Here is a 24,469-nt window from a genome sequence, read left to right as displayed (position 1 = left end):
GTAATTTTCAGACTGGAAACTTTAACCTGCTGTTTCACTTTGATTTAGGAGCAGATCCCAGTTTTACACCAATCTCTGATTCATGTATCCAGCATTCACCGTCATTCTAAAAGCAGAAGTTGCTGCAAAATCTCAGTAAGTCTGACAGAATCTGTAAAGACAGGAACAGTTAATGTTTCCAGTTGAATGTGACTCTTCTTCAGTGTCAAAACATTAGCTCTGTTTCTCTCTCCAGAGATGCTGTCAGACCTGCTGAGTTTTTACAGCACTTCTTGTTTGTTTTACGAGTTCAGGACTCAGACAAGACAATCCACAATACAAATCTTACAACTGGGCCAGGGTTTATTAACATCAGCAGAAACAGACACCAATGAAAATGGTTCGGACCTCGATGTGATTAACAGCAAAATTCAGTCCTTGCAGTCACTCGTGAACATGATGGTGTTTCAGCAGGTGAGGTGACTGCGTGAATCCCTTCCCACACACGGAGCAGGTGAATGGCCTGTCCCCAGTGTGAATTCGCTGGTGCTTTACCAGGTTGGATGATTGACTGAATCCCTTGCCACAATCAGAGCAGGTGAATGGCCTCTCCCCAGTGTGAACTCGCTGGTGCCTCCGCAGGCTGGATGAACAAGTGAATCCCTCCCCACACTGAGAGCAGCTGAATGGTTTCTCCCCAGTGTGAACTCGCTGGTGTTTCTGCAGACTGGATAACTGAGTGAATCCCTTCCCACAATGAGAGCAGCTGAATGGCCTCTCCCCAGTGTGAACTCGCTGGTGTGTCTGCAGGTGGGATGAACAAGTGAATCCCTTCCCACACTGAGGACATGTAAATGGTCTCTCCACCGTGTGAACTCGCTGGTGCCTCCGCAGGTGGGATGACTGAGTGAATCTCTTCCCACACTGAGAGCAGGTGAATGGCCTCTCCCCAGTGTGAGCTCGCTTGTGTGTCTGCAGGCTGGATAAATGACTGAATCCCTTCCCACACTGAGAGCAGGTGAACGGTCTCTCCCCAGTGTGAACTCGCTGGTGTGACTGCAGGCTGAATGACTGAGTGAATCCCTCCCCACACTGAGAGCAGGTGAATGGTCTCTCCCCAGTGTGGCTGTGCCGATGAGCTTCCAGCTGAGATGGGACTCTGTATCTCTTCCCACAGTCCGCACATTTCCATGGTTTCTCCATGGTGCAGGTGTCCTTGGGTGGAAAATCAGTTGAAGCCTCGTCCACACACAGAACACGAGTACAGTCTCTCCCTGCTGTGAATGGTGTGATAGTTATTCAGGCTGTGTAACTGGTTAAAGCTCTTTAGTCAGTGCGCTGGAAGACTCTCACTCGAGTGTGGCAGTGTGTTGGTGCTTTTCCAGTCACACTGACATTTGAAATCTTTTCAAATCAACAGACTGGACAATAATTTCTCCTTCTGGATTCAATGGCCGATGATATTCAGCTCCCAAGGAATATGACTCTGTCAGATCTGACGTGATGTATGAGATTTCGGTCTGTGATTCCTCTTTCAATATCCTGTAAAATGAGTTTACAAAAGTCATCAGTGTCAGTGCAGGATAGAAATTCAGAGCAGACAATTCTAGTTTCTATGGAACATTCTTTCCTATTTCATTCCCTAAAAGTTGTAAATCTCCATCCAGATCTATGGATTCTATTTAAAAATGAAAGTGGATGGACACTTGAAGGAAATAAACTTTCGGGAGAACAGGGATATAGAGTGGGAATGGGGCTGGAATGTTATACAGAGAGTCAGCATGGACTCGAGTTACCAAATGGATTCCTTCTGTGCTGTAATGACTTTATGACTGGAAATGTATAACATCGCTCCAGTATTATATTACAATGCAAGAAATAATAATAAATGTATTTTATTACAGAAACATAAATAATTTATCTAATCTGGGTACCATATAATAACACTAGACATATCTCGGTCCTCTATTAATTTACTGTCCCCTTAAATGTCAGCCATCTCCTGCCCTTTAATTGTGAACATTTGGAAAGAGACCATCCTTTTAGACAGAAAGAAGATTAATGTTTCAGGGTGGGCAGAATGAATTACAGGGAATAAAAATGTCTCAGATTTTGTTGGTCAATATAAGCTCAGAAGTGGAAGGGAAATGATCTCCAGTGGAAGAAAAACAATTCCTGAACATTGTGAGACTAAGCTGGTAAATCAGCAGTGAAGAGAGTTGTGAAGTGGGAAAAACCTCATCAAGACATAGCTTGCGGAAATAATAGTTAAAATACACCCATTATTAGAGGCAGAGGAAGGTAGACAATGGCAGAGAGCTGATCAGGGAGGGCAGAGGTGAAACAGAGAAATGGATGGCCGTTTAAAAATCCATAAAAAGCATGGTTAGCAAGTTTGCAGACGATACTAAATTAGGAGATATCGCTGATAGTGAAGACGGTTATCAAAAATTACAGGGGGATCTTGATCAGTTGATCGGTTAGGGAAGTGGGCCGCTGATGATTGGCAAATGGATTTCAGTACAGATAATACAGAGCACAGAGGCACAACCTCAGGCTAAAGGGACGATCCTTTAAAACAGAGATAAGGAGGAATTTCTTCAGCCAGAGAGTGGTGAATTTGTGGAACTCTTTGCTGCAGAAGGCTGTGGAGGCCGGGTCATTGACTGTCTGTAAGACAGAGATAGATAGGTTCTTGATTAATAAGGGGATTAGGGGTCATGGGAAAAAGGCAGGAGAATGGGGATGAGAAAAATATCAGCCATAATTGAATGGCGGAGCAGACTTGACGGGACAAGTGGCCTAATTCTGCTCCTATGTCTTATGGTCTTAAGTGTGAGTGTTGCATTTTGGAAAGTCAAACCAGGGTAGGACTTATACAATGAATGGTAAGGCCCTGGGGAGTGTTGAGGAACAGAGGAACCTCGGAGAAGTACATAGTTTGTTGAAAGTGATGTCACAGGTAGACAGAATGGTGAAGAAGGCATTGAGCACACTGGGTATAGGAGTTGGGACATTATGTTATAGTTGTATAAGTCATTGGTGAGGCCGCATTTGGAGTATTGTGTACAGTTTTTGTCACCCTGTTATAGGAAAGACATTCATAAACTGGAAAAAGTGTAAAGAAGATTCATGAGGATGTTGCCGGGACTAATGGGCCTGAGTGATCGCGTGAGGTTGGACAGGCTAGGGTTGTATTCCTTCGAACGTAGGGTGACCATATTGAGGTGTATTAAATAATGAGGGGCATAGATAGGATGAACCCACATTGTCTTTTTGCCAGGGTAGGGGAATTGAAAACGAGAGGGCATAGGTTTAAGGTGAGAGGGGAAAGATTAAAAGGGACCCGAGGGGCAACTTCTTCATGCAGAGGGTGGTGTGTACATGGAATGAACTGCCAGAGAAAGTGGTTGAGGCAGGTTCAGACAGCAGGTTTAAACATTTAAAAAGCATTTGGATAAGTACAAGAATAGGAAAGGATTAGAGGGATATGAGCCAAACACGGGCAATTGGGACTAGCTGGGAGGTCACCATGGGTGGCATGGATTAGTTGGGCCCAAGGGCCTGTTTCCGTGCTGTATTGCTCTATGGCTCTATGTGTTGGCTGCATCAGCATCTATTGCCCATAACTCATTGCCCTTGAACTGAGTGGCTTGCATTGCTGGGGGATGTGGTAATTTCCTTCATTAAAGGACATTATTAAATCGGTTGGATTTTTACAACAATTGTCATCAATGGACTTCTAATTCTAGATTTTTACTGAATTCAAATTTCAACATCTGCCATTGTGAGATTCGAACCCAGGGTTCACAGTGCATTGCCCTGGATCCCTGTATTACTAATCCAATAACACTATCACTGCACCATTGCCTCCCCATCCATGGTAAAGGAGTCATAATAGCCCGAGATCCATGGAATCAGAGCATGCTCTGAATTTAAATTAATGCTCACTCACACTCACCCCAAAACCATTTCACTGTTTTCATATTTTAAAATCTGCTGCAGCTGCAAAGATCTCAGAGAGATTGGTGTCTGGGAAAAATGTTGCAATCTTCAAATCTTCTCCCTGTAAATGAGGAAAGTTATAGGTGTAATTCAAGGTTAGAAATTCAAGACAGACAAACATTTCTTTTGGTCTGAGTTTGCTGTGTGTAAATCTTTCCCTTCTAACCCCCTGTAAAAGGAGTTTCCAAAATCCATTAGCATCTGTCCAGAACAGAAATTCAAAACATTCACTCCTCCTTTAACCTGGCACAGAATTACTTTAATGGGACAAAATTGCAGTGGAGGCAGTTCAGAGAAGATCCAGTTGGTTGATTCCTGAAATGAGGAGTTTTATCTTTCAGGTTGAGCAGCTTGGGCCTGTACTCTTTGGAGTTTAGAAGACTGAGAAGTAATCTTAATGAAACATCTGGGAATTTAAGGGCGGCACGGTGGCTAGCACTGCTGCCTCACAGCGACAGGGTCCCAGGTTCAATTCTGGCCTTGGGTCACTGTCTGGATGGAGTTTGCACATTCTCCCCATGTCTGCGTGGGTTTCCTCCGGGTGCTCTGGTTTCCTCCCACAGTCCAAAGATGTGCAGGTGTGGTGGATTGGCCATGCTAAATTGACCCTAGTGTCAGGGGGATTAGCAGGGTAAATGCATGGGGTTGTGGGGATGGGGCCTGGGTGGGATTGTGATCGGTACAGTCTCGGTGGGCCGAATGGCCTCCTTCTGCACTGTCGGGATTCTATGATTCATATGATATAAGGCGCTTGACAAGGTAGATGCTGAGAGGATGTTTCCTCTGGTGTGGAAATCAAGTAAAAATAAAGGATCTCAAATTTAAGATGAAGAGAGATCTTTTCTCTCAGCGAGTTGTTGATCTTTGGAACTCTGTCTTCACCAGTGAGGATTGGAGGCAGGTCATTGAATATATTCAAAGCTGAGGTTTTGATCCACAAGAAAGTCATGGGTATGGACGGGGTGGGGGAGCAAAGTAGACATGATCTTATTGAATGATGCAGCAGGCTCGATGGGCCGAATGACTGGCTCCTGTTCCGAATTCTTATTCCGATGTTCTTGGATAGCTGCGCATGCGCCCTGTTACCTATTATCCCCCCTCTTTTTAGGTCAAACCAAAACAAGTAAACAAACTCAGATTAAATCAGGACAAAGTAAAAGGGGCAGCTCCCCAAAAAGGAGGGGGAACAGCCCGAACAGAAATCAAAGTACAAAGGAAACTTAAAAACATCAAATTAAAATGTGATTATTGGGGTCAATAATGCACCCCAACCCCTGCGGTGCCCAGCCTATTATTGTCCCTCTGAAGATAGAGGTTCTGAACCAGCCCCTGAAACCACGCCCATTATGACCCGTCAGACAGCAGCGCCTGCGCCCTCCGTCTCCGCTGAAACAAGATGGCGGCCGACAAATGGGGCCTGTTCCCGGGATAAAAGCCTCGGAGCTGCAAACCCGGGACCTGCAGGGTCCTATTCGGGCCTTGCAGCCGACAGCGGGTGTTTGGAAGCCATAGCTCCCTCCCGACTCCCGGCTCCATTTCTCCAACAGCTCAACCGACTCACCCGCAGAAAAATGTGCCAACTCCCGCACTCGCAAGACTCCGAGCACGTTCCAGATATAGCACTGCGCCTGCGCAATATGCTCCTGTTGGATGAATAGGACACTTTCACACCCGCAGGGGCACCTGGGAATTAACGGCGTCATTGTCAATGACGATAATAGAAAATTATCTTGTGCAGTTAAGATCAAATAATTTTTAAACATGCATTCCTCGGAATTTGTGCACTGCCATTCTCCATTTCTAAAATCCATTGAAACCAGTGCTCTCCTGTGGGAATACCCCGAGTTTTTAAAACTTTTCCCACTGGTTTCCTCCCCTCTGCTCTCCTGAAAGTGCTCAGAATGGTTGGGTAAATCCCACAGAGACTGGATTCTTTCACTTTCTTTCTCCTGATGCAGAATATTCTGTTTTATGGAATGACCCATCACAGATGGAAACCATTTGGCTCATCCTGCCCAGTCGGGCTGTCTTTAAGATCTATCCAATTAATCCCACAGCCCTGCTGGCAGAGTGAGAACAATATCTATATCCTGCAGCAATGCAGGAGGTGAATGGAAAATGTTTTCCAGTTGCATACCTCTCAGACACACTCACCCCAAGAAAGATAAATTGGCCTTAAGAACAAAGAACAAAGAAAATTACAGTACAGGAACAGGCCCTTCGGCCCTCCAAGCCTGCACCGACCATGCTGCCGAATTTAACTAAAACCCCCTACGCTTCCGGGGACTATATCCCTCTATTCCCATCGTATTCATGTACTTGTCAAGACGCCACTTAAAAATCACGACCGTATCTGCTTCCACTACCTCCCCCGACAACGAGTTCCAGGCACCCACCACTCTCTGTGTAAAAAATCTGCCTCATACATCTCTTTGAAACCTTACCCCTCGCACCTTAAACCTATTCCCCAGTAATTGACTCTTCCACCCTGGGAAAATGCTTCTGACTATCCACTCTGTCCATGCCTCTCATAATTTTGTAGACTTCTATCAGGTCTCCCCTCAACTTCCGTCGCTCCAGTGAAAACAAACCAAGTTTCTCCAACCTCTCCTCATAGCTAATGCCCTCCATACCAGGCAACATCCTGGGAAATCTTTTCTGTACCCTCTCCAAAGCCTCCACATCCTTCTGGTAGTGTGGCGACCAGAATTGAACACTATATTCCAAGTACGGCCTAACTAAGGTTCTATAACGGATGGTATGTTGCCTACCGGATGCCAAGGTCCGTGATGTCTCAGACCGTGTTTTCCAGATTCTGAAGGGGGAGGGGAAACAGTCACAAGTCGTGGTGCACATTGGTACCAATGACATAGGTAAGAGAAGGGACGGGGATTTAAAGCAGGAATTTCTGGAGCTGGGCTGGAAGCTGAGAGCCAAGACGAAACATGTGGTCATCTCTGGTACGTTGCCGGTACCACGTGATAGCGAGTTGAGGAACAGGGAGAGAGTGCAGTTAAATATGTGGTTGCAGGGATGGTGTAGGAGGGAGGGTTTCAGATACGTGGATAATTGGAACACGTTCTGGGGAAGGTGGGACCTGTACAAACAGGACGGGGTGCACCTGAACCAGAGGGGCACCAATATCCTCGGAGGGAAATTTGTTACGGCTCTTCAGGGGGGTTTAAACTAATTTGTCAGGGGAGTGGGAAAGGGAGTTGTAGTCCAGAAGTCAGTGAGGGTGGTGAGGTATTGGGGAAGGTATCAGGGTCAAGGGTGGGTACTGGTAGACAGGAAGGTGGGTTGAAGTGTGTCTACTTCAATGCAAGGAGCATCCGGAACAAGGTAGATGAACTTGGGGCGTGGATTGGTACTTGGGACTACGATGTTGTGGCCATTACGGAGACGTGGGTAGAACAAGGACAGGAATGGTTGTTGGACGTTCCGGGGTATAGATGTTTCACTAAGTGTAGGGAAGCTGGTAAAAGAGGTGGAGGAGTGGCATTGTTAATCAAGGATAGTTTAACGGCTGCGGAAAGGCACTTCGTGGGGGATCTGCACACTGAGGTAATATGGGCTGAAGTTAGAAATAGGAAAGGAGCGGTCACGTTGCTAGGAGTTTACTATAGGCCCCCAAATAGTAATAGAGATGTGGAGGAAGAAATTGCTAAGCAGATTATGGATATGTGTGGGGGTCACAGGGTAGTTGTCATGGGGGACTTTAACTTTCCAAATATTGATTGGAACCTTTGTAGGTCAAATAGTTTGGATGGGGCAGTTTTTGTGCAGTGTGTGCGGGAGGGTTTCCTGACACAATATGTGGATGGGCCGACTAGAGGTGAGGCCACATTGGATTTGGTACTGGGAAATGAACCGGGCCAAGTGTTAGATTTGGTTGTGGGAGAGCAATTTGGAGATAGTGACCACAATTCGGTGTCTTTTGTTATTGCAATGGAGAGGGATAGGGCCGTACGGCAGGGCAAGGTTTACAATTGGGGGAGGGGTAATTATGATGCGATTAGGCAAGAATTAGGGGGCATAAGTTGGGAACAGAAACTGTCAGAGAAAGGAACTAATGAAAAGTGGAATTTTTTCAAGGAACAAATACTGGATGTCCTTGATAGGTATGTTCCTGTCAGGCAGGGAGGAAATGGCCGAGTGAGGGAACCATCGTTCACAAAAGAGGTGGAATGTCTTGTGAAAAGGAAGAGGGAAGCTTATGTAGGGATGAGGAAACAAGGTTCAGATGGCTCGATTGAGGGTTACAAGTTAGCAAGGAATGAGCTGAAAAAGGGGCTTAGGAGAGCTAGGAGGGGACATGAGAAGTCCTTGGCGGGTCGGATCAAGGAAAACCCCAAGGCTTTTTACTCTTATGTGAGGAATAAAAGAATGACCAGGGTGAGGTTAGGGCCGGTCAAGGACAGTAGTGGGAACTTGTGTATGGAGTCAGTAGAGATAGGCGAGGTGATGAATGAATACTTTTCTTCAGTGTTCACCAAGGAGAGGGGCCATGTTTTTGAGGAAGAGAAGGTGTTACAGGCTAATAGGCTGGAGGAAATAGATGTTCGGAGGGAGGATGTCTTGGCAGTTTTGAATAAACTGAAGGTCGATAAGTCCCCTGGGCCTGATGAAATGTATCCTAGGATTCTTTGGGAGGCAAGGGATGAGATTGCAGAGCCTTTGGCGTTGATCTTTGGGTCCTCGCTGTCCACGGGGATGGTGCCAGAGGACTGGAGAATGGCGAATGTTGTTCCTCTGTTTAAGAAAGGGAATAGAAATGACCCTGGTAATTATAGACCGGTTAGTCTTACTTCGGTGGTTGGTAAATTGATGGGAAGGGTCCTTAGGGATGGGATTTACGACCATTTAGAAAGATGCGGATTAATCCGAGATAGTCAGCACGGATTCGTGAAGGGCAAGTCGTGCCTCACAAATTTGATAGAATTTTTTGAGGAGGTAACTAAGTGTGTTGATGAAGGTAGGGCAGTTGATGTCATATACATGGATTTTAGTAAGGCGTTTGATAAGGTCCCCCATGGTCGGCTTATGATGAAAGTGAGGAGGTGTGGGATAGAGGGAAAGTTGGCCGATTGGATAGGCAACTGGCTGTCTGACCGAAGACAGAGGGTGGTGGTCGATGGAAAATTTTCGGATTGGAGGCAGGTTGCTAGCGGTGTGCCGCAGGGATCAGTGCTTGGTCCTCTGCTCTTTGTGATTTTTATTAATGACTTAGAGGAGGGGGCTGAAGGGTGGATCAGTAAATTTGCTGATGACACCAAGATTGGTGGAGTAGTGGATGAGGTGGAGGGCTGTTGTAGGCTGCAAAGAGACATAGATAGGATGCAAAGCTGGGCTGAAAAATGGCAAATGGAGTTTAACCCTGATAAATGTGAGGTGATTCATTTTGGTAGGACAAATTTAAATGTGGATTACAGGGTCAAAGGTAGGGTTCTGAAGACTGTGGAGGAACAGAGAGATCTTGGGGTCCATATCCACAGATCTCTAAAGGTTGCCACTCAAGTGGATAGAGCTGTGAAGAAGGCCTGTAGTGTGTTAGCTTTTATTAACAGGGGGTTGGAGTTTAAGAGCCGTGGGGTTATGCTGCAACTGTACAGGACCTTGGTGAGACCACATTTGGAATATTGTGTGCAGTTCTGGTCACCTCACTATAGGAAGGATGTGGAAGCGCTGGAAGGAGTGCAGAGGAGATTTACCAGGATGCTGCCTGGTTTGGAGGGTAGGTCATCTGAGGAAAGGTTGAGGGAGCTAGGGCTATTCTCTCTGGAGCGGAGGAGGCTGAGGGGAGACTTAATAGAGGTGTATAAAATGATGAAGGGGATAGATAGAGTGAACGTTCAAAGACTATTTCCTTGGGTGGATGGAGCTATTACAAGGGGGCATAACTATAGGGTTCGTGGTGGGAGATACAGGACGGATATCAGAGGTAGGTTCTTTACGCAGAGAGTGGTTGGGGTGTGGAATGGACTGCCTGCAGTGATAGTGGAGTCAGACACTTTAGAAACATTTAAGCGGTTATTGGATAGGCACATGGAGCACACCAGGATGATAGGGAGTGGGATAGCTTGATCTTGGTTTCAGATAAAGCTCGGCACAACATCGTGGGCCGAAGGGCCTGTTCTGTGCTGTACTGTTCTATGTTCTATGTTCTATAAAGCTGCAACATGACTTGCCAATTTTTAAACTCAATACCCTGGCCAATGAAGGCAAGCATGCCATATGCCTTCTTGACTACCTTCTCCACCAGCATTGCCACTTTCAGTGACCTGTGTACCTGTACACCCAGATCCCTTTGCCTATCAATATTCCTAAGGGTTCTGCCATTTACTGTATATTTCCTATCAGTATTAGACCTTCCAAAATGTATTACCTCACACTTGTCCGGATTAAACTCCATCTGCCATCCCTCCGCCCAAGTCTCAAACTGATCTATATCGTGCTGTATCCTCTGATGGTCCTCATTGCTATCCGCAAATCCACCAACCTTTGTGCCATCCGCAAACTAAGCAGATATTAAGGTTCCACTTAAAATTAAAACGGAAGGTGGTGGAAAAATGCAGCAGTCACCGGGGCCGAGTTTATGGTCAAAATGATGGTGCTGAGCTGCCGTTAGAAAATAACCAGCAATCCAACAAGTCACTCAAAATATTGAATCAAACAAAATTGTTCAAAGATTGAGCCAAAGTATTCTGTTTTCCAACATGGTGCTATGATTTTTTGTGATGATTTTAATGGTTCTCACAATTACCTGGTGTAGTCCGGGTTTATTTTATACCCATTCCAACCCATCACTGTCCATGAGCACATTACCCCCACTCTGATTCTCCATCCCATCAGAGACAACTCAGTCACTGACTGGAAATTAGGGCTTTTAATGAGAGCTCTGATAACCGAGAATGCACCGTCGGCAGAATCAACCCGAGCTCACAAACCCCAGACAGTGAACATTATCCCCCCCAGACCCGAATATAAAACAGTGAACATTATCCCCCAGACCCGAATATAAAACAGTGAACATTATCCTCCCCAGACCTGAATATAAAGCAGTGAACATTATCCCCCAGACCCGAATATAAAACAGTGAACATTATCCCCCCCAGACCTGAATATAAAGCAGTGAACATTATCCCCCCCCAGACCCGAATATAAAACAGTGAACATTATCCCCCCCAGACCCAAGTATAAAACAGTGAACATTATCCCCCAGACCTGAATATAAAACAGTGAACATTATCCCCCAGACCCGAATATAAAACAGTGAATATTATCCCCAGACCTGAATATAAAACAGTGAATATTATCCCCCCCAGACCCGAATATAAAACAGTGAACATTATCCCCCCCCAGACCCGAATATAAAACAGTGAACATTATCCCCCCCAGACCTGAATATAAAACAGTGAATATTATCCCCAGACCTGAATATAAAACAGTGAACATTATCCCCCCCAGACCCCAATATAAAACAGTGAACATTATTCCCCCCAGACCTGAATATAAAACAGTGAATATTATCCCCCCCAGACCCGAATATAAAACAGTGAACATTATCCCCCAGACCCGAATATAAAACAGTGAACATTATTCCCCCCCAGACCTGAATATAAAACAGTGAATATTATCCCCAGACCCGAATATAAAGCAGTGAACATTATCCCCCAGACCCGAATATAAAACAGTGAACATTATCCCCCCCCAGACCAGAATATAAAACAGTGAACATTATCCCCCCCCAGACCCGAATATAAAACAGTGAACATTGTCCCCCCCGAGACCCGAATATAAAACAGTTAACATTATCCCCCAGACCCGAATATAAAACAGTGAACATTATCCCCCCAGACCCGAATAGAAAACAGTGAACATTATCCCCCAGACCCGAATATAAAACAGTGAACATTATCCCCCAGACCCGAATATAAAACAGTGAACATTATCCCCCAGACCCGAATATAAAACAATGAACATTATCCCCCAGACCCGAATATAAAACAATGAACATTATCCCCCAGACCCGAATATAAAACAGTGAACAATTTCCCCCCCAGACCCGAATATAAAACAATGAACATTATCCCCCCAGACCCCAATATACAACAGTGAACATTATCCCCCCCAGACCCGAATATAAAACAGTGAACATTATCCCCCCCAGACCCGAATATAAAACAGTGAACATTATCCCCCAGAATCGAATATAAAACAGTGAACATTATCCCCCAGACCCGAATATAAAACAGTGAACATGGTCCCCCCCGAGAACCGAATATAAAACAGTGAACATTATCGCCCAGACCCGAATATAAAACAGTGAACATTATCCCCCCCCAGACCCGAATATAAAACAGTGAACATTATCCCCCAGACCCGAATATAAAACAGTGAACATTATCCCCCCCCCAGACCCGAATATAAAACAGTGAACATTATCCCCCAGACCTGAATATAAAACAGTGAACATTATCCCCCAGACCTGAATATAAAACAGTGAACATTATCCCCCCCCAGACCCGAATATAAAACAGTGAACATTATCCCCCAGACCTGAATATAAAACAGTGAACATTATCCCCCCCCCAGACCCGAATATAAAACAGTGAACATTGTCCCCCAGACCCGAATATAAAACAGTGAATATTATCCCCCCCAGACCCGAATATAAAACAGTGAACATTATCCCCCAGAATCGAATATAAAACAGTGAACATGGTCCCCCCCGAGAACCGAATATAAAACAGTGAACATTATCGCCCAGACCCGAATATAAAACAGTGAACATTATCCCCCCCAGACCCGAATATAAAACAGTGAACATTATCCCCCCCAGACCCGAATATAAAACAGTGAACATTATCCCCCAGACCCGAATATAAAACAGTGAACATTATCCCCCAGACCTGAATATAAAACAGTGAACATTATCCCCCAGACCCGAATATAAAACAGTGAACATTATCACCCAGACCCGAATATAAAACAGTGAACATTATCCCCCTCAGACCGAAATATAAAACAGTGAACATTATCCCCCCCAGACCCGAATATAAAACAGTGAACATTATCCCCCAGACCCGAATATAAAACAGTGAACATTATCCCCCAGACCCGAATATAAAACAGTGAACATTATCCCCCAGACCCGAATATAAAACAGTGAACATTATCCCCCAGACCCGAATATAAAACAGTGAACATTATCCCCCCCCAGACCCAAATATAAAACAGTGAACATTATCCCCCCCCCAGACCCGAATATAAAACAGTGAACATTATCCCCCAGACCTGAATATAAAACAGTGAACATTATCCCCCAGACCTGAATATAAAACAGTGAACATTATCCCCCCCCCAGACCCGAATATAAAACAGTGAACATTATCCCCCAGACCTGAATATAAAACAGTGAACATTATCCCCCCCCCAGACCCGAATATAAAACAGTGAACATTATCCCCCCCCCAGACCTGAATATAAAACAGTGAACATTATCCCCCCCAGACCCGAATATAAAACAGTGAACATTATCCCCCAGACCCGAATATAAAACAGTGAACATTATTCCCCAGACCCGAATATAAAACAGTGAACATTATCCCCCAGACCCGAATATAAAACAATGAACATTATCCCCCCCAGACCCGAATATAAAACAGTGAACATTATCCCCCCCAGACCCGAATATAAAACAGTGAACATTATTCCCCAGACCCGAATATAAAACAGTGAACATTATCCCCCAGACCTGAATATACAACAGTGAACATTGTCCCCCAGACCCGAATATAAAACAGTGAACATTATCCCCCAGACCTGAATATACAAAAGTGAACATTGTCCCCCAGACCCGAATATACAACAGTGAACATTATCCCCCCGAGACCTGAATATAAAACAGTGAACATTATCCCCCAGACCTGAATATAAAACAGTGAACATTATCCCCCCCAGACCTGAATATAAAACAGTGAACATTATCCCCCAGACCTGAATATAAAACAGTGAACATTATCCCCCCCAGACCTGAATATAAAACAGTGAACATTATCCCCCCCGACCCGAATATACAACAGTGAACATTATCCCCCAGACCCGAATATAAAACAGTGAACATTATCCCCCCAGACCTGAATATAAAACAGTGAACATTATCCCCCAGACCCGAATATAAAACAGTGAACATTATCCCCCAGACCCCAATATAAAACAGTGAACATGATCCCCCCCAGACCTGAATATAAAACAGTGAATATTATCCCCAGATCCGAATGTAAAGCAGTGAACATTATCCCCCCCAGACCCCAATATAAAACAGTGAACATTATCCCCCAGACCCGAATATAAAACAGTGAACGTTATTCCCCCCGACCTGAATATAAAACAGTGAATATTATCCCCAGACCCGAATGTAAAACAGTGAACATTCTCCCCCAGACCCGAATATAAAACAGTGAACATTATCCCCCCCAGACCCGAATATAAAACAGTGAACATTATCCCCCAGACCCGAATATAAAACAGTGAACATTATCCCCCCCAGACCCGAATATAAAACAATGAACATTATCCCCTCAGACCCAAATATAAAACAGTGAACATTATCCCCAAGACCTGAATATACAACAGTGAACATTATCCCCCATACCTGAATATAAAACATTGAACATTATCCCCCCAGACCCCAATATAAAACAGTGAACATTATCCCCCCAGACCCGAATATAAAACAGTGAACATTATCCCCCAGACCCGAATATAAAACAGTGAACATTATCCCCCAGACCCCAATATAAAACAGTGAACATTATCCCCCAGACCCGAATATAAAACAGTGAACATTATCCCCCCCAGACCCGAATATAAAACAGTGAACATTATCCCCCAGACCCGAATATAAAACAGTGAACATTATCCCCCCCAGACCCGAATATAAAACAATGAACATTATCCCCAGACCCAAATATAAAACAGTGAACATTATCCCCCCCAGACCTGAATATAAAACAGTGAACATTATCCCCCCCCAGACCCGAATATAAAACAGTGAACATTATCCCCCAGACTCGAATATAAAACAGTGAACATTATCCCCCCCAGACCCAAATATAAAACAGTGAACATTATCCCCCAGACCCAAATATAAAACAGTGAACATTATCCCCCAGACCCGAATATAAAACAGTGAACATTATCCGCCAGACCCGAATATAAAACAGTGAACATTATCCCCCCCAGACCCGAATATAAAACAGTGAACATTATCCCCCCCAGACCCGAATATAAAACAGTGAACATTATCCCCCAGACCCGAATATAAAACGGTGGACATTATCCCCCAGACCCGAATATAAAACAGTGAACATTATCCCCCCCAGACCCGAATATAAAATAGTGAACATTATCCCCCCCAGACCCGAATATAAAATAGTGAACATTATCCCCCCCAGACCCGAATATAAAACAGTGAACATTATCCCCCCAGACCCGAATATAAAACAGTGAACATTATCCCCCCCAGACCCAAATATAAAACAGTGAACATTATCCCCCAGACCCGAATATAAAACAATGAACATTATCCCCCCCCAGACCCGAATATAAAACAATGAACATTATCCCCCCCGAGACCCGAATATAAAACAGTGAACATTATCCCCCCCGAGACCCGAATATAAAACAGTGAACATTATCCCCCCCGAGACCCGAATATAAAACAGTGAACATTATCCCCCCAGACCCCAATATAAAACAGTGAACATTATCCCCCCCGAGACCCGAATATAAAACAGTGAACATTATCCCCCCCGAGACCCGAATATAAAACAGTGAACATTATCCCCCCCAGACCCGAATATAAAAGTGAACATTATCCCCCCCAGACCCGAATATAAAACAATGAACATTATCCCCCCAGACCCCAATATAAAACAGTGAACATTATCCCCCAGACCCAAATATAAAACAGTGAACATTATCCCCCAGACCCCAATATAAAACAGTGAACATTATCCCCCCCAGACCCGAATATAAAACAGTGAACATTATCCGCCCCAGTCCCAAATATAAAACAGTGAACATTATCCCCCACAGACCCGAATATAAAACAGTGAACATTATCAACCAGACCCGAATATAAAACAGTGAACATTATCAACCAGACCCGAATATAAAACAATGAACATTATCCCCCCCAGACCCGAATATAAAACAGTGAACATTATCTCCCAGACCCGAATATAAAACAGTGAACATTATCCCCCAGACCTGAATATAAAACAGTGAACATTATCCCACCAGACCCGAATATAAAATAGTGAACATTATCCCCCAGACCCGAATATAAAACAGTGAACATTATCCCCCCCAGACCCGAATATAAAATAATGAACATTATCCCCCCCCAGACCCGAATATAAAACAGTGAACATTATTCCCCCCCACACTTGAATACAAAATTGTCCTGATGGATTCAGACAGCATTATCACAATATTCCAAATGTGTTTTTTCCAGGAATAGATTCAGCGGCTGCATCACTGGAGGCCAGAGATACTCTCCTCAAACTCGGCTCATGTGAGGAATCCCTCCAATGAGGCTCAGGAATGCAGCAACCAGAGTCAAGTGACCACAAGTGTGTAACTGAACAAACTACCGCAACGTTGAAGATGTGTTTCAGTGTGAAATGATTTGTTTAACCTGTTGCTTCAGATTTGAGAGAAAATGTCCCTTTCTGGGGTAATTTGACCTTGATCCAGGCACTTTTCAGATCTGAAAGTGATGGCCTTTAGCACAATCACAAGGCTGCACAATACAGAGGGAACACTAATCTGTTTCATTCTGCGACTATGTCGTGGTTACACGAGTGATACTTTCCACTAATTAGATGCCAGCACCAAAAAGGCATTCAGCCTCCCACACAAATGAGCAAGGCTGGGTATGAATATCTTTGATGTGGAGATGCCGGCGTTGGACTGGGGTAAACACTGTAAGAAGTCTAACAACACCAGGTTAAAGTCCAACAGGTTTATTTGGAAGCAAAAGCCACTAGCTTTCGTCAGGTGGGTGGGAGCCTGACGAAGGAACAGCGTTCCGAAAGCGAGTGGCTTTTGCTACCAAATAAACCTGTTGGACTTTAACCTGGTGTTGTTAGACTTCTTACTTTGAATATCTTTGCCAGTGCAGTGCCGGGTACTGGGCTGTACTTCCCAGTGAGTGGCTGATAGAATAAAACAACATGTTCTTTGATTTGTCAGAATAGGTCGTGATTTTTTTCAGCAGCCCACACTCACAAAAGCAAAAATACAATGTTTCCTGTGATTACAGATTGGGCAGCACTTGCTGAACAATCCTGAGTGTGCCAATAGCTACACTCATAATCAATTGAAGATAATCAGTCGAGTTCATAATACGGCTCAGTTATAGTTGTGAGAAGCAACTTACATTTATACACAGCGATCCTTTCCCTCCAAACAAAAAAAGAATTTTCAAGCCTTGCACCTTTTTTGAATTTCCCAGAAGCTTGAGAAACCTACAGTCTTCTATTGATTTCTCCATGGTGATGCTTCAAGTCAATGAGAGTCCACCTATTGTGATCATTTGAAATTTGGCATTCTTCTGTTTGTCCTGATGAGTGCATGATGAAGAGATTCAGCAACAGGTCTCTCTTTTCAGCAATATTCAAGTTCAGTTCTAACAAGTATCTGTGCATTGTTTTATGTTCCTTGATAATTAAATATGATCGTGGAAGTGTCACTGTGAATAATGTGCAAGTCAGTAAGAATTGTCAGCATCTTCTAATTGGAAATCTTAAGCAGTGGAACCTTTCAGACACTGAATTGTACAGTTTGCACCAAACATCAATTTAAGATTGCAGGAAAAGTTCATAAACTTATGAGAAACAAGTTCCTGTTGAGAGTTCCTGAATTTAAAAACAATCACAGATGGTGCTTTTAAAAAGGGACACAGCGGCCCTGAAAATCAGTGACATCTCAGAATATTAAACTTCAGCCAGTTGTAGCGATTGTTAATGTCAGCAGAAACAAACCAAATATTGTCAGACTATCAATCCTGGATGTGACTAACAGCTGCAGTAACTGCAAAATCCAACTCCTGCTGACAATTGTGAACTTGCAGATGTGTCAGCAAGTGGGATGACCGAGTGTATCCCTTCCCACACACAGAGCAGGTGAATGGCCTCTCCCCAGTGTGGGTGAGCTCGTGTAAATGCAGGCTGCCAGACTGAGTGAATCCCTTCCCACACACAGAGCAGGTGAATGGTCTCTCCCCAGTGTGAGTGCGTTGATGAGCAGTGAGGATTGATAACTGCCTGAAACTCTTTCCACAGTATGTGCAAATAAATGGCTTCTCCTCCGTGTGAATTCGCTGATGTGACAGGAGGCCGGATGAATTGGTGAATTCCCTCCCACACGTGGAACAGGTGAACGGCCTTTCCCCAGTGTGAACTCGCTTGTGTGCACTGAGGTTGGATGAAGACCTGAACCTCTTTCCACAGGAAGTGCAGCTGAACGGTCTCTCCTCTGTGTGAACCCGCTGGTGTGACAGCAGGTTAGATGACAGAGTGAATCTCTTACCACACACAGAACAGGTGAATGGCTTCTCTCCTGTGTGAATTCGCTGGTGTGACCAAAGACCGGATGGCCCAGCAAAATTCTTCCCACACAAGGAGCAGGTGAACGACCTCTCCCCAGTGTGAACTCGCTGATGTGCACTGAGGTTGGATGAACATGAGAACCCCTTTCCACAGGTGGAGCAGCTGAACGGCCTCTCCTCAGTGTGAGTTCGCTGGTGTAACAGCAGGTGGGATGAGGTAGTGAATCCTTTCCCACACACAGAACAGATGAATGGCCTCTCTCCAGTGTGACTGTGTCTATGGTTTTCCAGCAAGTATGGATAATTGAATCCTTTACCACAATCATCACATTTCCATGGTTTCTCCATTTTCCCAGCCCCAATGTGACCGTGTCGATGGGTTTCCAACCGGGATGGATAATTGAATCCTTGACCACAATCCTCACATTTCCACGGTTTGTCCATGGTGCTGGTGTCCTTCTGTCTCTCCAGGTTGGATGATTAGTTGAAGCCTCATCCACATACAGACCACGTGTATAGTTTCTCCCCACTGTGAATGGTGTGGTGTTTTTCAGGCTGTGTAACTGGTTAAAACTCTATCCACAGTCAGTTCACTGGAGCACTCTCACTTGGGTGTGTGTGTGTGTGTCTCAGTTCTTTTTCTGTCACATTGAATTTTGAAATTTTCTCCCACTGACAAAACAGGGAATGATTTCTCCCTCCACTGTCAAAAGTAATCATATTCAGGTCATGATGAATCGAATGGCTCTGTCAGACTTTGATCTGAAGTTTAGTTTGAGTTTCCTGTCTGTGAATCCTCCTCTTCTAGTTCCCTGCAAAAAGAGTTTTAAAAAATTACTTAACAGACAATTTCAGTTTCCACGAAACATTTCTCTATCTCACTTATCTTGAGCTGTAATCCCCATCCCACACACTCTCTCTCGTCCCTGAGCTGAAATCAAACTCATTGCCCCATCTCCACTCTGAGCCCAGCTCCCTCTCCCTCCAGCTGGATTCAGTCCTCCAGGCCATGTGCAGATTGAGAGTACAATCAAGGAGTCAATTATTTTCCTTCCAAGTCAGGGGATGTGCAGCCCCACTGACTCTGTTGTTACCACAATGGGCACACGTGCTCTGTTCAACAATGAAACACCACGATGGCCATTAACATGGGCCTGTTCCTTGGAAAAGCTCCATTTTATTTGTGCCACAACAGCAGCGGAATTACCTCCTGCACAGGCACAAAGGTATCATCAGTCACAGAAAATAATTGCAGCTGGTGTCTCAAATCTCATTTTACCATTTGCTCCCAGACATTCTCAATTCAATTTTGAAATGCAAACTGAAATCTGGCAAAGTGGGGTAAATTAAACACATTTTAATGGTCATTTTCAGAATGACTATTCCCAAGAATTAATTCCTAAGTCAGTAAATTAAAATTCTCATCAGCAATGTCGGCAGCACAGTGGTTAGCACTGCTGCCTCACAGCTCCAGGGACCTGGGTTCGATTCCCAACTTGGGTCGCTGTCCGTGTGGAGTCTGCCTGTTCTCCCCATGCCTGCGTGGGTTTTCTCCAGATGCTCCAGTTTCCTCCCATCGTCCAAAGATATGCCAGTTAGGTGCATTGGCCATGCTAAATTGCCCCTTAGTGTCCTGGGATGAGTAGGTTCGAGGGATTAGCAGGTTACATATGTGGGGTTATGGGAATAGGGCTTAGGTGGGATTGTTGTTGGTGCAGTCTCAATGGGCCGAATAACCTCCTTCAGCACTGTAGGGATTCTATGAAATACATTGGGAGAATTGCTATTTCAATGGGCATTTTCACAAATGCTATAAAATGATTTTTCAAAACAAATTAATATTTTAATGATTAATAAATAAAAAGTATTTCATAAAACAACCACCCAGTGTGGGGTTCAGGATTCTAACTCAGGGTTTCTGAGCTCCAGGAAGAACTAACTGAACCAGCCTGGAATTGTCTCCACAAAACTTCCCCAACTCCCTCCCGGGAAAAAGCTGCAAACCCGGGAGCTGCAGCTTTTTACTGGGGGTGTTGGAGCCTCCAGCGGGTGTTTGTGAATCCTCCCCGCCCACCTCCCAGGGTTTCCTTCCTTCCCAGAGATCAGAGTCCTCATTGATTTGAGGCCAAAGTGTAACCTCTTATTTATTGTCCCCCTCCCCCATCCTCTGATGTGAACCATCCTCCAGTGGCTGAGCCAGGATGGGGCCGTTAACCTGGGCCTGTTCCCGCGAGGGAGGGAGGGAGAAGCCCCGCAGCTGCAAACCAGGGAGCTGACAATGATTCTGAAGGGTTTGCGGATCCACAAAGTGTTTCCAAATCCTCCCAGCCACCGCCTAACGCTGACTCCGCTTCTCCGGGACAAACAAGCGCCAAGGACAGCAATGACACTGCGCATGCTCCACATCACAATGCCCGGGGGCTGATTGACGGCAACTCCGGACCAATAGGAAGAGGGGGGCGGGGCTGGAGGACCGAGCGGGAGCGGCTGGTCCTCCAACCAATCGGAGTGAATGAGGGGCGGGACCTGAGGCATGCGCAGTGCGGGGAATGGCGACAGACGGTTTAGAAAATTGAACAACACCAACTATCTCCCTCTGTTAAGACCCGAGAATGAAGCCCAGCAGGACCCGAGGACCCATCAGCCCAGCAGGACCCGAGAATGAAGCCCAGCAGGACCCGAGAATGAAGCCCAGCAGGACCCGAGAATGAAGCCCAGCAGGACCTGAGAATGAAGCCCAGCAGGACCCGAGAATGAAGCCCAGCAGGACCCGAGGACTCATCAGCCCACAGCTCCAACAGTTTGCTGAGGACCACTTCCCTGGGAATTGTGCTTTTTCAGAGTTCATCCCACACTTCTGTTTTCTGATTTCCAGCTGTTTCTGAGTTTTAACTGTATCCTCTATTGTGAACACCGAGGCAAAATACTTGTTCAATTCATCTCCCAGCTCCTTATTTTTCATCATCAATTCCTGGACTCACTTTCTATTAGACAGTTAAGAAATGAGGTCGAGCAAGTGACTGAAGTGTCAGTCAGGGAGCACTATTGGGAGCACCAATAGTTTCAAAATAGTTCTGGAAAAAGATAGGACAGGTCCACAGGTCAAGGCCCTAAACTGGAGCAGGGCCACTTTTATGTGCATTAGGCAGAATCGAGCAGATGTCGATTAGGTGAGTTTGTTTGAAGGGAAAGGAATGACTGGGAAATAGGAGGTTTTAAAAAAGTGTGATATCAAGAATCCAGGGGCAGTATATTCCTGTTAAGATGCAGGGAAAGAATGGTGAATTTAGGGATCTCTGGCAGACAAGGGACATTGAGGCTCTGGTCAGGTAAAAGAAGGAAGCATACATTGGGTTTCGGCAATCGGGGACAAGTGAATCACTCTGACGATAAAAAGTGTAAGAAAATACTGAAGAGAGAAATCAGGAGGACAGAAAGAGGGTATGATATGGATCTGGCAGGTAAGATTAAAGAAAATTCCAAGAGGTTCTATAGCTATATTAAGAGTAAAAGGGTGGCTAGAGAGAGAATAGATCCCCTTAAAAATCAGTATGGCCATCTGTGTGTGGAGCCACAGGAGATGGGTGAGATTTTTAATGAATACTTCTCCTCTGTGTTTACTGCGGAGAGCACCATGGGTGCGAAAGAAATAAGGGAAACAAGTGGGCACACGCATGTTACTTGGGAGGAGGTATCTGCAGCCTTATAAAAGCAAATTACTGCGGATGCTGGAATCTGAAACCAAGAGAGAAAATGCTGGAAAATTTCAGCAGGTCTGGCAGCATCTGTAAGGAGAGAAAAGAGCTGATGTTTCTTGTCTCGATGACCCTTTGTCAAAGCTCTGAAACATCAGTTCTTTTCTCTCCATGCAGATGCTGCCAGACCTGCTGAGAATGGGGAGAGAGTGTGTGGGATGGAGATTTACAGCTTTTGGGGAATGAGAGAGGAAAGAATGTTCCATAGAAATTGTCTGTTCTGAATTTCTATCCTGTACTGACACTGATGACTTTTGTAAACTCATTTTACAGGATATTGAAAGAGGAATCACAGGCCGAAATCTCAGACGTCACGTCTCGATCTGACAGAGTCATATTCCTTGGGACCTCAATATCATCGGACTTTGAATCCAGAAGGAGAAATGATTGTGCAGCCTGTCGATTTGAAAAGATTTGAAATGTCAGTGTGAGTGAAAAAGCATCAACACACTGCCACACTTGAGTGAGTGTGTTCCAATGCACTGACTAAAGAGCTTTAACCAGTTACACAGTCTGAATAAATATCACACCATTCACAGCGGGTAGAGACTGTAATCTTGTTCTGTGTGTGGACGAAGTTTCAACTAATTGTTCACCCAAGAGAGAGGTAAGGACACCTGCACCATGGAGAAACCATGGAAATGTGGGGACTGTGGGAAGAGATACAGAGCCCCATCTCTGCTGGAAGCTCATCGGCGCAGCCACACTGGGGAGAGACCATTCACCTGCTCTCAGTGTGAGAAGGGATTCATTCAGTTATCTACCCTGCGGACACACGAGCGAGTTCACACTGGGGAGAGGCCATTCACCTGCTCTCAGTGTGGGGAGGGATTCACTTGTTCATCCAACCTGCGGACACACCAGCGAGTTTACACTGGAGAGAGGCCATTCAACTGCTCTCAGTGTGGGAAGGGATTCACTTGTTTATCCACCCTGCGGACACACCAGCGAGTTCACACTGGGGAGAGGCCATTCACCTGCTCTCAGTGTGGGAAGGGATTCACTTGTTCATCCAACCTGCGGACACACCAGCGAGTTCACACTGGGGAGAGGCCGTTCACCTGCTCTCAATGTGGGAAGGGATTCACTTGTTTATCCACCCTGCGGACACACCAGCAAGTTCACACTGGGGAGAGACCATTCACCTGCTCTCAGTGTGGGAAGGGATTCACTCGGTTATCCAACCTGCAGACACACCAGCGAGTTCACACTGGGGAGAAACCATTCACCTGCTCTCAGTGTGGGAAGGGATTCACTTGGTTATCCAACTTGCAGGCACACCAGCGAGTTCACACTGGGGAGAGACCGTTCACCTGCTCTCAGTGTGGGAAGGGATTCACTCAGTTATCCCACCTGCAGAGACACCAGCAAGTTCACACTGGGGAGAGACCGTTCACCTGCTCTCAGTGTGGGAAGGGATTCACTCGGTTATTCCACCTGCAGGCACACCAGCGAGTTCACACTGGGGAGAGACCATTCACCTGCTCTCAGTGTGGGGAGGGATTCACTCAGTCATCCAGCCTGCGGGCACACCAGCGAGTTCACACTGGGGAGAGGCCGTTTACCTGCTCTCAGTGTGGGAAGGGATTCAGAGTTTCATCCCGGCTGCTGAGACACCAGCGAGTTCACGAGTGATTCCAGGGGTTGGATTCTGCTGTTATTGTTTCTGCTCTCAGTTGCATCCAGGATTGCATTTTGTTCATTCTCACAGTTGGTCAATGGGAAGGGTCAGAGGGTTTCTTTGTGCTGGACTGGCTGGTCTCAGCCTCCAGTGGGCTGATGCTCTTTGAGTCTTTTTGCAAATACCTGGTTTCAAATGTCACAAGGATCACAGAGTGACAGGGTGTTAGGAGGTTTCGAGATATTTAGAGGAAAACAGAGGTTGGCATTGCAAAGGTACATTTCTGAATGGAGGGCTGTGACAAGTGACATTCCTCAGGGATCAGTGCTGGGACTTTTGCTGTTTGTAATATATATATAAATGATTTGGAGGAAAATGTAACTGGTTTGATTGGTCAGTTTGCGGATGACACAAAGGTTGGTGGAATTGCGGATAGCGATGGGGACCGGCGGAGGATACAGCAGGATATAGATCAGTTGGAGACTTGGG

General features: G+C 45.3%; 3 protein-coding genes across 3 annotated transcripts in view; 2 read left to right on the top strand and 1 right to left on the bottom strand.

Annotated features, from left to right (window-relative positions):
* LOC144482794 (uncharacterized) overlaps nt 1-24,469 on the top strand; it is a 442,920-nt gene that overhangs the window by 318,736 nt on the left and 99,715 nt on the right. The gene's annotated exons all lie outside the window — the stretch shown is intronic.
* LOC144482730 (uncharacterized) overlaps nt 1-24,469 on the top strand; it is a 68,556-nt gene that overhangs the window by 25,178 nt on the left and 18,909 nt on the right. The window contains 2 exon segments of the mRNA XM_078201569.1: nt 22,508-22,512; nt 23,116-23,990. Coding sequence (XP_078057695.1) covers nt 22,508-22,512; nt 23,116-23,990 — 880 coding nt within the window.
* On the bottom strand, nt 424-19,058 carry LOC144482702 (uncharacterized). Its single transcript, XM_078201543.1, has 2 exons — nt 18,102-19,058; nt 424-1,090 (listed from the first exon to the last, which is right to left on the bottom strand). The coding sequence occupies exons 1-2, from the start codon at nt 19,046-19,048 to the stop codon at nt 424-426; spliced, it is 1,614 nt and encodes a 537-aa protein (XP_078057669.1). The 5' UTR covers nt 19,049-19,058.

The sequence above is a fragment of the Mustelus asterias genome, unplaced genomic scaffold (genome assembly GCF_964213995.1).
Source record: "Mustelus asterias unplaced genomic scaffold, sMusAst1.hap1.1 HAP1_SCAFFOLD_42, whole genome shotgun sequence".
NCBI classification, from domain to species: Eukaryota; Metazoa; Chordata; class Chondrichthyes; order Carcharhiniformes; family Triakidae; genus Mustelus; species Mustelus asterias.
This window is presented reverse-complemented; position numbering and strand designations above follow the sequence as displayed.